This window comes from Camellia sinensis, chromosome 13, assembly GCF_055761805.1.
Source record: "Camellia sinensis isolate YWXY chromosome 13, ASM5576180v1, whole genome shotgun sequence".
NCBI lineage: Eukaryota > Viridiplantae > Streptophyta > Magnoliopsida > Ericales > Theaceae > Camellia > Camellia sinensis.
The window spans coordinates 65210582-65228240 of record NC_138973.1 but is presented as its reverse complement, the minus strand read 5'-3'; the positions used below and the strand labels follow the sequence as shown (position 1 = coordinate 65228240).

The 17659-nt window shown below is 37.4% G+C and overlaps 1 protein-coding gene and 1 pseudogene across 1 annotated transcript in view; one reads left to right on the top strand and one right to left on the bottom strand.

Annotated features, from left to right (window-relative positions):
• Positions 1-14022, top strand: part of LOC114267611 (geraniol 8-hydroxylase) — a 29437-nt gene extending 15415 nt beyond the window's left edge. Inside the window, 1 exon segment of the mRNA XM_028208674.2 lies at positions 13147-14022. Within this exon segment, the coding sequence (XP_028064475.2) occupies positions 13147-13752 (606 nt within the window). The 3' untranslated portion in view covers positions 13753-14022.
• A 467-nt stretch (positions 14023-14489) lies between these two features.
• Positions 14490-15272, bottom strand: LOC114267225 (putative carboxylesterase 12 pseudogene; annotated as a pseudogene).
• Positions 15273-17659: the final 2387 nt, after the last annotated feature.

Sequence of the window (17659 nt, the reverse complement as noted above, 5' to 3'; positions counted from 1 at the left end):
ATGGCTGGACCTCCGACAAGAGTAACTGAACATCACAGAGAAAAGTCAAACCACTAGGAATCATGGGGTATTTGTTGAGTAAACGCGAAGGCTCCCCCTCAATTAATGATTCCCTATTTTTTTTTTTTAAACTTTTCTTTCGTGTGGGAACTCACTGGTGGCATGCACGCTCAAGAGTATGGAGACCAAACCAGAGAAGAATAAAATCAAAAAGGATGGCCTGGTTGGTGCCTCTGAGGTAGCCTTTTCCTAATGCCTGGATTTCAATGAACTGAGGGAAAAACCATGGAAGTGAAAAAAAGATGGTAAATGGTTAAGAGACTCAACATCATCCATGATATACTAGTATAGGTCAATTCCTCTGAAAAAGTACAAGAAACACTGTTAGTGGTCCATAGAGAACTTTGATCACTTGTGCGGAAACCCCTGCAACAGTTTATCTCAAGGATGTGTATAGAATGAGATCATGAAGTAAATGAGTATGTGCATTCAGAATGAGCTATGAACAAAGAAGAATGAGATCTTGTAAGCAACATGAGCAGTGTTCATATAATTTTTTGATGCAAAGATATCAGGAATCAATGACAATGAGATTATCCAATAAGCCAACCACTCACACCCACTTTAAAAAATAGGAAACACCCTAGTTACTGAGCACAACACCTAAGGTCTTTCTAAGAAACTCAAACCAAAGAAGATCAAGGGGTTTTGTAAAATATCAATTTTTTGATGCTCAGTGGGTACATGTTCAAGAACAACAAGGCCTTCTTCCACTAACTCTCGAATAAAATGATGACGGATGTTAATGTGTTTGGTGCGAGAGTGTTGAACAGGATTTTTTGAAATGTTTATGGCACTTGTGTTATCATAGAAAAGAGGGAGAGTGTTCTGTTCTATCCCATAATCATGAAGCATTTACTTCATCCACAACATTTGTGCACAACAACTCCCTGCAGCAATGTACTCAGCCTCAACAGTCGAAAGAGAGATGACATTTTGCTTTTTACTATACTAGGAAACCAAATTATTCCCAAGGTAAAAACACCCCCCGGATGTACTCTTCATATCATCAGCACACCCTTCCCAGTCGGCATCAGAAAAACCAGTAATTTCAGCTGTAGTATCACTAGAAAACCAAACCCCATACCCCAATGTCCCATTAACATATTTAATGATGCATTTGACAGCAAGAAGATGAGACTCTTTAGGACTAGCTTGGTAACGGGCACAAACACCTACACTGAAAGTAATATCAGGATGACTGCCTGTGAGCTAAAGAAGACTCCCTATCGTACTCCTATACAGGGTAGGATCAAGATTATCACCAGAGAAATCCTTGGAAAGGTGATGACTGGTGCTCATGGAAGTGCGTGCATGTTTGGCAGACTCAAGACCAAACTTTGACACAAGATTTTTGGCATACTTAGACTGAGAAACAAACATACCTGAAGGAGACTGTTTAATTTGAAAACCCCAAAAATAAGACAACTCTCTCATCATGCTCATCTCAAACTCATTTGTCATGTAATCCGAAAAATATTTCACAAGATGATTAGTAGTAGATCCAAACACAATATCATCAACATAAATCTGAGCAACAAGAATATGAGACTTAGTATGTTTCACAAATAAAGTCTTATCCACACTACCCCTTTGAAAATCATTATCAAGAAGAAAGGTAGTAAGTCTATCATACCAAGCCCGAGGGGCTTGTTTCAACCCATACAAAGCCTTGTCTAACTTGTAGACATGATTTGGACATTTAGGGTCCTCAAACCCTTTTGGTTGCTCAACATATGCCTCTTCTTTCAAGTACCTATTCAGAAAGGCACTTTTCACATCCATTTGAAACAATTTGAAACCAAGAAAACATGCAACACCAAGTAAAATACGAATAGATTTGAGACGTGCAACTGGGGCAAACGTCTCATCATAGTCAACACCCTCTACTTGTGTGTAGCCTTGAGCAACCAACCTGGCTTTATTTCTAACCACAGTACCATTCTCATCAGATTTATTTTTAAAGATCCACTTAGTACCTATCACATTAATGTCTCTAGGTCTGGGAACTAGAGTCCAAACATTGTTACGTTCAAATTGACCTAATTCTTCATGAATAGCATTTACCCAACTATCATCTAGCAAGGCCTCTTTAAAATTTTTAGGTTCTATTAATGAAACATAACACATATGTGATACCTCATCCCAAATCTGTCTTCGGGTTTTCATTTGATTCGATACACTTCCAATCACCTGTTGAGCTAGATGATTTAGTTTCACCCTTGCTGATGGTTTGAACTCGGGACTTGCGATGACAGATGCATCAGGAGTGATGTCTCTTTGTGCACTCTTTGGACTTTGACTTACCTGTGAGGATGGCGATGTCTCAACTTCTTGTGCTTGGACCTCAGCTTCTCTTTGACTTTGTGGTTCAGTATCCAGGATTGAAGACTCACCATTGTCATCCTCATTTGTTGCTAGATTAGGGGGACCTGTGTCATCTATAACCACATTGATTGATTCCATTAAAGAAGAAGTTCGTAGGTTATAGACTCGAAAAGCCCTACTAGTGGTTGAATACCCTAGAAAAATACCTTCATCACTTCGGGAGTCAAATTGCCCAAAGGCACTCTATCTTTGAAAATGTAACACTTACTCTCAAAAGTTTTGAAGTATTTTACATTAGGTTTCAATCCCTTCCACAATTCATATGGAGTTTGTAAAGTGCCGGGCCTTAAATACACGCGATTTATGACATAAACAGCAGTATTAGGGCTTCAGCCCAAAACTTTGGAGGAAGTTTCTTACTACGGAGCATGACCCTAGCCATCTCTTGAACAACCCTGTTCTTCCTCTCCACTACTCCATTTTGTTGTGGAGTAATAGGTGCAGAAAATTCATGCTTAATTCCATGCATATCACAAAAATCTGAAAATGAACTATTTTCAAACTCACGACCATGATGAATTCAGATTCTTATGATACGCCCAATGGAAACACCCTGTTCATTTTGGATTTTAAGGACTAAGGCCTGGAAAGCATCAAACGTATCAAATTTTTCCCTTAAAAAATTTACCCACGAAAATCAAGTAAATCATCAACAGTTAAAAAAATGCATCTTTTACCTCCGATGCTTTCAGTGCGAGTAGGTCCCATTAAGTCCATGTGAACCAATTCAAGAGGACATTTCGCTGTAAAGCTGTTCACCTTTTTATGAGGGGCACGAGTTTGCTTTCCAAGCTGACATGGTCCACACACATGGTTCAGATTCTTACCCAGTTTAGGTACTCCTCTCACAAGCTCTTTGTTGGCTATCTTAGTTAGGTCTTTGAAATTCATGTGACCTAATCTTTGATGCCACAAATCAATGTTACTTATGATGGCAGAGTGACGAGTGAGATCATTAGTAGTAACAATCCCATAGCAGTTATCAGATGTGTGAACCCCATGCAAGACAGTATTTCCCTTTTTATTCAAAATTTCACATTTATTTTTTGAAAACAATACTTCATGGTGGGAATCACACATTTAACTAATGCTCAAAAGACTTGCTTTAAGACCATCAACAAGTAAAGCATTTTCTAGCTTGGAAAGACCAGCAACACTTATAGAGCCCTTACCAATGACTCTAGAAGTGTCGCAATCTCCAAAGGTAATAATTCCTCCTTCATATTTTCAAGGGAGGTGAAGTAGGATTTGTTACCGGACATGGGACGAGAGCACCCACTATCAAGATACCAGATGTATGAGTCACGTGCTTTTAGAGTAGTGTGAACAACTAAACAAGTCAAATCATCTTTTCTCACCCAAATCTTTTTGGTCTTAACAAAATCAGGTCTAGCGGTCTTGGTAAATGTCTTGGCATTGTGAACACCCTCATGAATCTTGGTATTCCGCCTAAACATGTAAGGTTGTCTCCTAACCCAAAAAGTATTCAAATTTCTACCCCTTACCAAACAACTCAAAGCAATAAGGACGAATGTGGCCATACCTACCACAGTGATGACAAATAAAAATAGGTTTTACCTCATTTTTGTTGATCTTACCCCCTTTAGGTAGATGAAGAGAGGGATCACCCTGGTCTACCTTCAACTTTCCCTTTGCTTGAGTTTTCAAGTCATGTGATGTAGAGGCCTGTCCCTTGTGAGCTGTCGCACCATATCCTAGCCCACTTTTGTCACAACCCATTTGTTGAGACCCGAGGATGTCTTCTAATGATTTAGAACCTTTGTTCCACATGGCAATTGTGGCTCTAGCAATATGAAGTTCTTCATCTTTCTGACAGACTGTCTCTTCTAATGTAGCTTGTGACATCTCAAGGCTTTCAAGCTTCTCTTCATATGTGGAATACACTTTCAGAAGTTCATTCTTTTCAATTTCACAGGATAAAAGTTTTCGACATAGGTCTTGCCTGTCACTTGAGATCTTGATGACATTTTACTTTGCTGCTACAAGTTCTCCTTTTAGCTTGACATTCTCGCTTTCACATGCTTTGAGCTTGATGAAAGTGAGTTTGTCATTGATTTTAGATAGGTTTAGAGATTCATTGTAAAGCTTTTCGTAAGCTTGTTGTAGATCATCACCAGTAATCTCATCATTGTCTTCTGATGTTTCATCATAATCTTTTTGTTCCTCATTCTCCTTGACCTCATCCAGTTGGGAAACTAAGGCAGAAAAGGTGATGAATGGTGGTAAAGATGACTTTCCTCTTTCATGAAATTGGCTCAAAATGTCCCATGCATCTTTAGCCTTTGTGCAGTGAGCAACCCATTGCTGTTCTTCATCAGAAACAACTCCACGAATAGTAGTCAGAACTCTTTGATTGCTTGGATTGTTAACACTTTCAACATCCTCTTCAATGGCTTGCCAGCCTTCTGGATCAAAAAGCTCTCAGAAACGCCCTCATTCTAATCTTCCAATACAAGTAGTTACTCCCATCAAAAGTGGGAACATGATGCAGGTCTTGACCACGAGCTAATTCCGCTGGCTTTGGAAGAGGTTGAGTGAAAGTGGACCAAAATGCCATGAAAGCACTATCCCCCCATCTTCACCAGATTAAGGTTCTTCGGAATCTTGCTCCGACCTGCTTTCATCATCCCAAGTTATTGTGTAGACTTTCTTTCAATTCTTTTTCGAAGGACATTCAAGGGCAATATGGCCAAACCCTTGACATTCATAGCACTTGACCCCTTGCCCTTTTACAATCTTCTTTTCAGTTTTTGGAGCAAGTTTTGGTGGAAAAGTTTTGGGTTTTGCATTACTCTTGTCTTTTGAAATAGGATCTCTGAAATTAGGCTTCTTTTTCTTCAATTTTTTTTTTAAACTGTTTAGTAAACATAGCCATCATCTCAGACTCTAAATCAAACTCAGTCTCTGGAGTTTTTGCAGTCTCATGAGCACTAGTGAAAGCCACACTATCTTTTTGTTTTTTCTTAGAAATCTGGTGGACTTCATAAGTTTGCAAGTTTTCAACCAACTGATCAAGCTTGAGGGTATCAACATTCTAAGCCTCCTCAATGGCTGTCACTTTTGATTAGAACCTCTCGGGTAAAGACCTCAAAATTTTTCCAACAACTTTAGCTTCAAGGATTTTTTCACCGAGTGTGAAACAGGAATTCATGATGTCACTGATTTTGCATAGAAATCATCAAACGTCTCATCATCACGCATAAAAAGGGTTTCAATGGCAGAGCTGAGACGTTGAAGTTTTGACCTTTTGACAGAAGTAGTGCCTTCGTGAATTGTTTCAAGAATGTCCCAAGCCTCTTTTGTTACCTCATACGTACAGATACAATGAAACTCTTCAGGTGTGACGAAGCAAAAAAGGGAATTGAGAGCCTTGTTGTTCCAACTCGAGTTTTGATAATCGGTTGTGTCCCATTTATCAAGGGGTTTGGGAATCTCAATACCATCAACGGTGACAGTAGGTTCACTCCACCCATAGAGCACACAGTGCCAAACGTTCTCATCGATGGATTTTAAAAACGCTCTCATACGAGCTTTCCAATAAGAATAGTTTGTACCATCGAGTAACGGAGGTCTATGGGTCGAGTTACCTTCACGAATTGAATCCATATCACCAATCACACAAAATCACACTCCTATAGTTTTAATAAAAAACAAAGAGTGACCTGCTCTGATACAATTGAAAATCCTAAGTGATTCGTGATTAGATCAAGATTAAAATATTTCAATTCCCAATCTTTCAAAACACACAATCTAAATCATCAAGCACTTATGAAAGTGATTTAGACTATTGTTTTCGAAATAAACAATAAATCGACACAAACGATTTTTACGTGGAAAAACCACAATTGAAGAACCTTCAATTGTAATAAAAAACCACGGGCGAAACGCCACTACTCAATCCACTACTGAAGAAAGAAAGATTACAAAGCAAACAAACAAATTACCCAACTCATCCAATTTGTCTTCAAACCTTCTGTAACTCTTTCACCAAGCCTTCGTCTCGGAACTGATTAATCTGAAGTTGAATCCACAATTTCACTTGTCGAATCAATGACTACGTACAGAATCAAACTCCTTTGAAACTCCACATTTGAATCTTTAGAATCCACTAAAGAAGAACACTCTTGAATCTGAAGTAACAAACTCCTTGATATATGTATCTTAGATCATAAGTTTAGCACTCACTCAATTCATCAAGGAAAACTCAACAATACTTTCAGAAGAAAACCTCAAAACAAAACCCTAAGACTCTTAAACAAGATCTAGGAAAAGTCATCCTAGTATAGAACCAACACACGAATATATAGTAACTGAGATCGCGCGGTCCACTTGAGCGCGGGAATGCTCGCTCGAGCGGGGACTCCATATTGCGTGTTTCATATAGGGTTCACGCTCGAGCGAAAGATCCCACGCTCGAGCGTATAATCACAACACCCAGTAGTTTTGCAGACGTAATAGATGCTGTGAGAGTGCAAACCCAGCTCGAGCGTCACTTTTCCCGCTCGAGCGGGAAGACAAAAACAGGAAAACTGGAAAATTACAATTTGATTACAACCTTAGTTTTTTCCATGGAATTTGACAACAAAGGGTCCTAACACTAAGCATGTCAATCAATACAAATGTAAAAGGTAATCGACGACCAGCAACCTCGATGTCACAACCCCAACATCCCTGTCTCAAGACAGTCTGACCACCAATAGGTGACTCTACACAAATAGGAGATGCTAACTGTGCCAACTCCAAACCCAAAACTGATGCAAATGCATACGAAATAAAAGAGTGGGATGCACCCGTATCAATCAACACATTAGCAACTGAATTACAAAACAAAAAGGTACCTATCACTACAGAAAGAGCAGGTACAAGATCTAGCCCCACTGCTGTATACATACGTCCAGTAGGCCTCTGCTCAACCTGCTCACCCCTCGGAGCATAAGCCTGATGCACAGACTGAGCCGAAGAGACTCCCTGATTGGCCCTCGAGGCCTATGCTGACTGTGTTTGCTGGTAACTTTGTGTCTGTCTCGAACCAGACACACCAGGTGTACCACCCAACTATAGGCAAAACCTCTTCACGTGCCTTGCCTGCCTGCACTGATAATAAGTGAGCGGCTGGCCTCTTCCTTGACTCTGGCTCTGAAAACGAGCCGAAAATGATGCTGCTCACTGCCCTCCTCCTCTCTGAGGGTAAGCTGGAGACTTATGGCCCAATTGACCACATTTAAAGCAAGTAAAATCTCCCTGGCCACCTTTCCCAGAACCCGAACTAGATACTGAAAAAGTGGACCTCTACTGAGCTCCCTGGGATTGTTGAGGATTAGAACCCCTCTACCTCTTACTGTCCTCTTAACTATCCTGACTCCTCCTAGAGCCCCTCATTCTCTTATCTTCTGCATGCATAATAGTTTCAAGGTGGGCTGCAGCCTCCACAAGGCGCCTATAATCTCTAATCATGGACCTGGCCACTCAAAACATGAGTCCGGTCCTCAACCATATCTTGAACTCCAAACAACGGCATTCCTCAGTTGCCACTAACTTTGGTGTAAACCTAGACAAGCTAGTAAAGGTTGCCTCAAACTTAGCCACTGGCGTGTTCAACTGTAACAATTTAGAGAATTGGGCTCTCAACTTCTCTCTAATTGTGGGAGGTAAAAACTTGTTCTGAAAGGCGATGGCAAAAGCCTCCCAAGTCACCCCAATGCGTCCACGCGCATACTTCCACCACTGATCCGCATCCCCCTTAAGTTGGAAAGATGCCAAGGTCATCCTTAATTGGTCATCCTCGATGCCAAGCATCTCGAATATCGTCACTAACTGTTCTAGCCACTCATCTGCCTTCAGCGGCTCCCTGGGATCACCCACAAACTCATCCGGATTCGACCGAAAGAACTCCCTCTTCAGAAAAGATAGCCCTACTTCAGCTACTTATGCTTGGACCTAATTCTCAGCCCTGAGAATGTCCATAGATTCCCTCAATGCTCTGGCCATTTCATGGGCTAAGGCACCCATGGCCTGATGATCAACTGGTTCAGCCACATTAGCTTGACCAATTCCTTCCTCCTGTGCTGGAATGTCATCTAGTATCGGCATTTCATGCCCTATAGGTCTACCCCGTCTACCACTACCACGTTCACGTCCAGACATCCTAATAAAGGTAACAACAGGAGATTAGCACATTCACAAATGTGACGACGCTAACTCACTTGTGTCCTACTACATTGGACAACAATAAATCATTCCATGTAAGCCCATAGTCATAGAAACACATGAATTTTATTCCCAGATAATGACCGTCCCATGGCGTTTTTAGAGTTCCAATTAAAAATAGCAGTGATTAAGTGCTCTTCCAATAGGACTTCCAGAAAATCGTAGACTCAATCAACATCTTAGGAACCAAATCTCATACTCACATAAGCATGTTATCACATAAGCATACAATACATGCTTACTCTCAATCAAGCGAGACAAACCCATTGTGGTACTAACCACTTCCCACGTACCCAAAGTATTCAAACTCGGTACGCTTTGATACCAAGTTGTAACGCCCCCAAACTAATGCAATAAACCTATCTATCATGCGATAGAATATAACAGGAATACAATACTTTCATTCATCAGAGTTTATTGTTTAACAACCAGTTAAATGCCATGTACGCTTACATCTTCTCAAGTCATTGCTTGGTTGCACAAAGTGAGTCTCGCTCATTACATCTTAAGCCCTTGGCTTTATAAATAACAATCATACAAATAACAAAACATAATCAAGAAGCTCTTGCTTCCCAAAACTTCCCCCATGCTATTGCCTTGGCAGAAGCATATCACCTGCACCTGAAAATGATATGCCCATATAGGGTGAGCCACAGCCCAGTAGAAATAATCAAACAACTTCCAAAAGTGTAAGATAACACATATCTAATTTCACTATCTGTACCCATAACCTTGCAATTTCACATTTTCAATGCTAATTTCAATTATTTACACAAAATAATAATTTAATCAAAATTAGGGCAAAATCCCCTTTTCACCAAATATCAACCCAAACACCAAAATTAACTATTTTGGCACAACATGATCTTATATTCAAGCCTCATACTCGTTTACCTCATATTCATCAAAACCCCTCTTTTCATTTCACACCCAAATCCTAGATTTGTCCAAACCATAACCAAATCTCATCATCTATACACAATAGCAAATAACTAAGCTAAAAATCATAGTAGAGTGTAGAAAATTCCTACCTCTAGCTTAGAAGAGAAGATGACAAAAACAAGGTTGAAAATCCAAACATATCGAAACCAACTTCTACTTGGATCAAAACGAAGCTCTTGACAAGCTCTACACTTAATCTCAAATGAACAAGGCAAGGAGATGCTTCCAAGAGAGTAGATCTAAAGATCTTTGAGCAAAAAGTGATTTTGGAGAAGGGGAGTGTGACTCACGACTTGGAGAAGGAAAAAGAGAAGAAAAGTAAAAAAAAGGTTAAGTGAGTGACCTATTTATAGTGCTAGGTCATAATGAAATAAAGTCCCAAAGTCAACCCAAAAGATCAAGTCAAAATCCCCCAAAAGTAGGGCAAAAAACCGGACTAAAATCTAGAAAAAAGTCTGCAGGGGTCGACCCTTGCAACACAGGGGTCGACCCTATGAAGAAACTTATGTTTGACAGCATGCAAGGGGATCGACCCTTAGACAGGAGGGGGTCGACCTTATTTTCCAGCAACTAACACATAGACATAAGAGGGTTGACCCTCCCCAAACTGGTGTCTACCCTATTTTCCAGTAACACTTCCAGAAACTTCACCAACAGGTAAGGGTTAACCCTTAGGAAGGCTGGTGTCGACCCTAAAATAGAATTTCTAAGTCTCCAAGGAACTTTTGACAAGAACAAGAGCGAACAACCAAACCCAACAAGTTTAAATCGGCTTATACTCCTCCAAAACCAACCCATAACAACACCAAAGATTTCCAAAATAAAAATAAAGAATTCGAATACACTTCCCAAAAGCTTTGAAGGACACAAGTGTTACAACCAAATTACAACCAGAACTGGGCAAACCATTAGCAAACTAACCATTAGTTGGTGTAACCGAAGCTGATTGTTGGTCGTGGGAGGTGGTGACTTTTGGTTGGAGAAGATGATCAAAGGTGGTTGCGGGCATCAAAGGTGGTGATCGAAGTTGGTGGTCAAAGGTTATTTCCGACAAAAAGATGGTGGTCAGAGGTGGGTTATTGCACGTGAGAGTAGGTTGTTGCCAACCAAAGGTGGTTGTTATTCTTCAGAGATGGTGGTCGATTGCCATAAGTGATTGTTAATCGTGAGCGATGGTGGCCGGAAGAGGTCATCGGCAATATTGGCTAGAAATGGTTGTCAATAGTGTTGAAGATTGGTGGGTGCTAGGTAAATGAGGAAACAATGAAAACTTTGTTTTTAAACAAATGAAACTAACTTTTTCATAGTTACAAGATTTTATTAAATTTTGTAAATTATTTACAAGTTTTTTAAATAAAAATAGACACCAAACGAGTTTTTATTTATATATTTTTAATATTTTATAAATATAAATAGAAAAATTATAAAATTGAAATTTCAAAATTTCTCTAAGTTGGTGCCGAAATATCTCTAAATCGGGAAAATTTTTTCTAAGTTGAATTTTGCCTGTAAAAATGTTGAGAGGCCTTAACTAATAAAAAAAATATCTTAGACTTCTCCTACTACACAAAATTATAGAGGGATATTTCACTAATTTTCCCGATAATCAATTATACACTAATTACATGAATTATTAATCTCCTCACTATTAATTTTGTTAATTAAACAAGTCATTTAAGTACTATGCTTCCCATCTGATTTTATATTTGTTAGGTTTGGTTTTGTAATTTGTTTATATAAAATATTATGTATTTATATTTATTTTTGGTAAAAATAAAAATAAAAACATGTTTAATAGACAAATGTTTTTAAATTTTGTTTTGAAAACGAATAAAAGGTTTTGGCTAGTCAAAAGAGATTGTCAACGATTGGAGATGATGACTAGAGGTGCTAATTACCACGCGGTGGGAGGTAGTTGGTGGTAGCCGAAGCTGATTGTTGGTCATGGAAGGTGGTGACTTGTGGTTGGAGAGGATGATCGAAGGTGGTTGCAGGCACCAGAGGTGGTGATCGAAATTGGTGGTCAAAGGTTATTTCCGACAAAATTATGGTGGCCAGAGGTGGGTTATCGCACATGAGAGTAGATTGTTGGCAACCAAAGATGGTTGTTAATCTTTAGAGATGGTGGTTGGCATACTAAAGTGATAATCGTGAGCGATGGTGGCCGGAAAAGGTCATCGGCAATATTGGCTAGAAACGGTAGTCAATAGTGTTAAAGATTGGTGGGTGGTAGGTAAAGGAGGAAACAATGACAACTTTGTTTTTAAACAAATGAAACTAACTTTTTCATAGTTATAAGAATTTATTAAATTTTGTAAATTATTTACAAGTTTTTTAAATAAAAATAGACACCAAATGAGTTTTTATTTATAGATTTTAAATATTTTATAGATATAAATAGAAAAATTATATACATAATGTTTCCAAACATGCCTATTTTTTATTTTCATTTTCTTAAAAAACTAGAAATGAAAATTTGTCAAGTATACTATTTTTGTTTTAAAAAAAGTGAAATTAATTTAAATTTTTTGAAAAAAAAAAAACTGTTTTTACTCATTTTCAAAATAATTTTTCACTCTCTCCTTCCCATCCACCACCACCCATTGCCAATTGTTGGCCAATCAGCCAACCAACCGTCAGTGAATTTTGACCGATCACAGGCAACCATCAATGAGCTTCAGTAACCAGCTTAGTCACCACCCAAGCTATATGAGATTGGATTCGTTTCATTCTATTAGAGGATTGGTTTGGTCCCATATCAAAATTTTGGAATTGATTATGATTGGTTAATTTCTAAATTAGTGTTAATTGAAACAAGACCAATTCATGTAAACCCTAGCTTACACTAAACCAAATTTATATATATATATATTGAAATATGGACATTTTTTTTTACTTTTTTTAGTACATAGTATTTTTTACTTTTTATTTCCATATATGTACATGTTAGTACATAAAAAAAAAAAAAAAAAATTGTTACAAAAAAACATGTCACCTCTGCACTACAAAATATATATATATATATATATATCCTTACATTTTTGGCAACGAGACTATTTCATCACTAAATGTAATAATGTTGCGACAAAAACTTATCAATGCTCAAATGTTTTATTTAAAAACTTTTGGCGACTAAAATTTTAGTTATTAATTGTTGTGTATCGGTGACAAATAGAACCTTAGTCACTATATATTTTTCCCAACAATTGATCACCGACTAATCTGCTGACTAAATTATTTAGTTTGCCATAAACCTTTGGTGGCCAAATCTTCACTTTTTAGCATTAAAAAATTTAGTCACCAAAAGTGCCGTTTGTTGTAGTGATGTTTTAGTTTGAAATTTTTTTACTCATACAGAATTATTCATCAAAAAAAAAAAAAAAAGGGTCTAGCATGATACAACTCATAATTGTTGTGTTATTTTTGAATTTTGGATAAAATTTTTAGTTAGTTTATTATTTTATTTTTATGCTCAACAAAATTTTAGGTAGTTGTATTTGTATAACATTACTCTATTAGTTTGTTTAGGACATATTTATTGCGGGGGCGGAGACAACTTCAAGCACGATGGAATGGGCAATGGCCGAGATACTACACAACCCAAAGACATTATTTGAAGCACGAGTGGAGCTTGAGAAAACAATTGGCAAAGGCAAACAAGTCAAAGAATCAGACATCCCTTAGCTACCATATTTGCAAGCGATTGTCAAAGAAACCTTTAGGAGACACCCAACAACTCCATTGTTACTTCCTCGCAAAGTTGAAGTAGATGTTGAAGTTTATGGATTCACTGTTCCAAAGGGTACACAAGTGCTTGTGAATGCATGGGGTATTGGCCGCAATCCAAGTACATGGGAAAGTCCAAACTTGTTTTTGCCTGAGAGGTTTTTGGGTTCACAAGTTGATGTTCGGGGACAAGATTTTGAGCTCATTCCATTTGGTGCAGGAAGAAGAATATGTCCTGGATTGCCATTAGCAATGAGGATGCTTCACTTGATGTTGGGTTCTCTCATAAACTCATTTGATTGGAAGCTCATAGATGGGATTTCTCCAGAGGACATGAACATGGAGGAGAAGTTTGGCCTTACTTTGAAAAAGGCTCAGCCTCTTCGTGTTGTTCCCGTTTACTTGTAGGCTTTTAGTGAGCCTAGTTCAAGGGTAGCTCAACAATAATGCCAAGCGTCATGAAAGAAATATCATGAAAAGCCTTCATGAAGATTCTCCACCCTTGAAGTAGTTTGTAGTGTTTTATTGTGTGTTATGCAATCACCTTTAGATTAATTTTATGAAACTTTTCATGATATTTATTTCATGATGTGTAACATTACTCGTAGCTCAAACTGCCAATTCAATAATTCCTAATGTCAATCTTTATAATCCTTGCAGGGGTGCTAGTGCTTTAAATTTTGTGTATAGTTCTTTGCTTTCATGCTTCTTCTGCTTTGTTGATATGTGCATTCTAAAGGGATGCATTTTGGGATTTGGGCGATGAAGTTTTGTGGCAGATTGGTACTGAGGTGCTGATATTGTAATTGTCACTCTTGTTTTTGCGATTGAAATTGTAATTGCATATTTGAACTATAAGGTCAAAAAGTGTTTTGATGCAAAAGTACCGGAGAGTAAAGTAAATTTCTCTTATTATTTTTCATATTTTTGGAAACAAAATGAAAATTTCAAAGCCACTCATCTATTGTAACCATATTCATGCGTAGCAACTTTTATATAAGTGAACAATTATGAACAAATAATACATAAACAAGAAAATATCCTCAATTATATAAGAATACATAAATGAATGAATGTATGTATGTATGTATGTATGTATGTATGTATGTATATTAAAGATGACAATGAGCTAGGAAGTCTCTGGACTAGGGTTTCTTCACAAAAGAAGATATTCTTTCAAGCATTTCTTGAGCATATTTTGAATCTGGAAAGTTCAATTGAAAGACATGAGTCCCTGGAGTCTCCATAATTTCCACATTTCCTTTCCAACCTTTTGTACGCAATGCCTCATAGTAATAAAAACCCCTATCTCTGTATATATCTTTCTCAGCAATTAAAACTAGAACCTTGCTACATCCAAGGGAGGACAACTTTGGATCCACAAGTGGGTTAAGTCTTGGATCATCCAATCCAAACGCATTTTGGGAATTAATCAACCAAATATTGTCTCTTTCTAATCTCGAAGTAGCATCCCTGGACTCATGAGTTCCAATTGGTTTGTTTCCCCAAAAATATGGGTGGATTAGAGCAATTCCATTAACATTGAGACCATCCAATTTCTCTGAACCTGCTCTCATGACCATGTTGTATGCAATGTTAGCACCTGCACTATCTCTAGAGTAGAAAACTCATTTAAAATCAACATAGCTATTTAGCCATTCCTCATGACCATGCCTGGTAGAGTGAGAAGCAACCCACTTGATTGCTTTCCATGAATCATCATAAGGAATGGAGAGAGGGTTCTTCGGGCCTTGTCTATAGTCAACAGACAATGCAACAACATTAGCTTTCTTAATAAGAGAATAAACGTATGTGTCGTGGGGAGGAAAGAAGGCGTTATACAAGCCAAAGCCTCCGTAAACTACGAGAGGAAGTTTTTTTATTAGGATTGGCAGACTTGGGGATGTAAAACCTAGTACATACGCCATTCACAATTTCTACATCTTTGTAATTGGCCTCAGGCTTGGGAAACGGCGGTGCGATTTTCAAAGTTTCACATTCGCTTGAAACTGCTGCAAAGAAAGGGTAAAAAAAAAAAGACATGCTAGGATTTTGTAAGTCATTTTTCTTTGGCAATTGGTATGAGAGAAAGAGTAAGAGAGAAAGATAGATATCTAGAGAAAGGGAAAATTATTCAATAATCCTGTAACACCACGTGGTCATACTCCAAACCAATCACCAATTACTTAGCCTCATGTTGTTCCCTCATCCCCAACATAAATTGTGGACCCCTACCCCTCTCTATCAATCAAAACCTTATGGAGCACCACATGTCCATACTCTAAGAATACTGAATAATTACCCTACAGAGAGATAGAGGGTGAAGTTGGATATGATTGGTGGTGGCATTTAGGTTATTTATATATGGTGGGACTGGCATTTAGTTTCTCATTGTTAATGTATATATGGTATATATTCCTACATATATTAGATATTGATTTCCTATATATATTAGGTATTGCCATAGTTAGGTCTCTTATAGGATACTCTTTCTCATAGTTAGACTTCTAATAGGATACTCTTTCTCAGTCTATATATGTAACGCCCCACTTTTTATTACTTGAAACCATTACCAGATTCATTAACTTAATTCAATTTCAGAGACAACATGCGGAAAACTCTTTACATCAACGAGTAAGAATAAATAAAGATTCTCTCATCCGAATGCAAACTAAATGCAACATGAGCATAACTAAATAAATTTCCCTGTAGGCTTACATCTTTAAACGTAGAAGAAAGGGTTTAACCCTTTTACATCAATGGCATTCCGCCCACAAATAAAATGCCCCGTGGCCAACAGGTAAAGAAGATCCATGACCTTGAAACACTTCTCGATGTTCACCTGAAAAGGATTAGCAACGTGGGATGAACATAAAGTCTAGTAGGGATCTCAACATGATCCTAAACAATAACAACTTACAGATAGCTATGATCATGAAAGCTTAGTCCATACTGTATAAATAATGTGATGGTTTATACAGAAATATACGTATATAAGAAATTTTCTCAAAGTTATTCATTTCATTCAATAACATAAGCAATTCACTTTTCTTTCTTCTTGATACCTTTTTCCAAAATAAATATGACTATAACAAATTTCTGAAGAAAAACAATTTCACCATGCCCATTACATTTTCTCTCACATTCCAGACTTATACCTGATTTTCCTTTCAAAACATGTTCACAAGTATTCAAAGTCTTTCACATTTTTTTTTCACAATCTCAACACAATACTTTTGTTCGTTTCCAACACATTCATAACTATACAAGTATGCCTTTAATACAAAAAGGAAAACAACAAGCAATCAATAATTATCTGCTTCAACAATTGAGACAATATGGCTTTCCAAAACAATAACCATCATAACCAATGATATACCTAGATACACTGAGACAATAATGATAAATAAATTCTATTCTACCTGCCTTAAGCACAATAAGTCAATGATACACATTTCCACAATGAAATGCCAATTTACCAGACACCGGCTGGAAGGTAATGGTACCTCTGTCAAGTTCTCCAGGCGCTAGCTGGAAGGTTCTAGTACCTCTCATTCTAAGCGCAGCAAATTCTCTAGACACTATCTGGAAGGTAATGGTACCTCTCATTCTTAGCGCAGTATATGTTACTAATCACCACAACATGACAAAGTACAACCAACACAATTATAATGCATATACACAAACTATTCAACAAAGTGCAACTGACACAAGTGTAATGCATACACACAACTATTCAACACAACAATGTCATCCTCCACCAATGACCAAGGACAAAACCTCTAAATGTATATATTCAACACACATATTATAATAATTCAACTCTCATGAGATTTTAAACCCAACAACAACAATAGTAAAATAAAATATTCATAATCCAACCTCAAGCTAATTTATGAAGTTCACATATGATTTCATTCTTTCTTTTCAAAATCAATTCTCTTATTTTCCAAGTTAACATACTCCACTCTTTATCCCAATCCATTCTTTTCATTTCACAAAACTAATTCCATGGATATCAAAGCCATAACCTAACTCAATTTAATATGTTCAATCCAAAATAATTCAAATGCCATAGTTAATTCTCCCTTTTAGCTATTAACACATTTACACAACCCATAATAACAATTTACAAACATTATTTAACTTTACCCATTTTTAATTCACCAAGTCAAAACATTAAATTACGACTTTTTCTTCTTTCAACATAAAAATGCTAGATTACTCCCCAATTAATCCAAACAATAATCAATTTAACAATCTCATTCCCAAATAACAAACCCTAGGTTCCCTTTTATGACTTTCAAAGAAATCC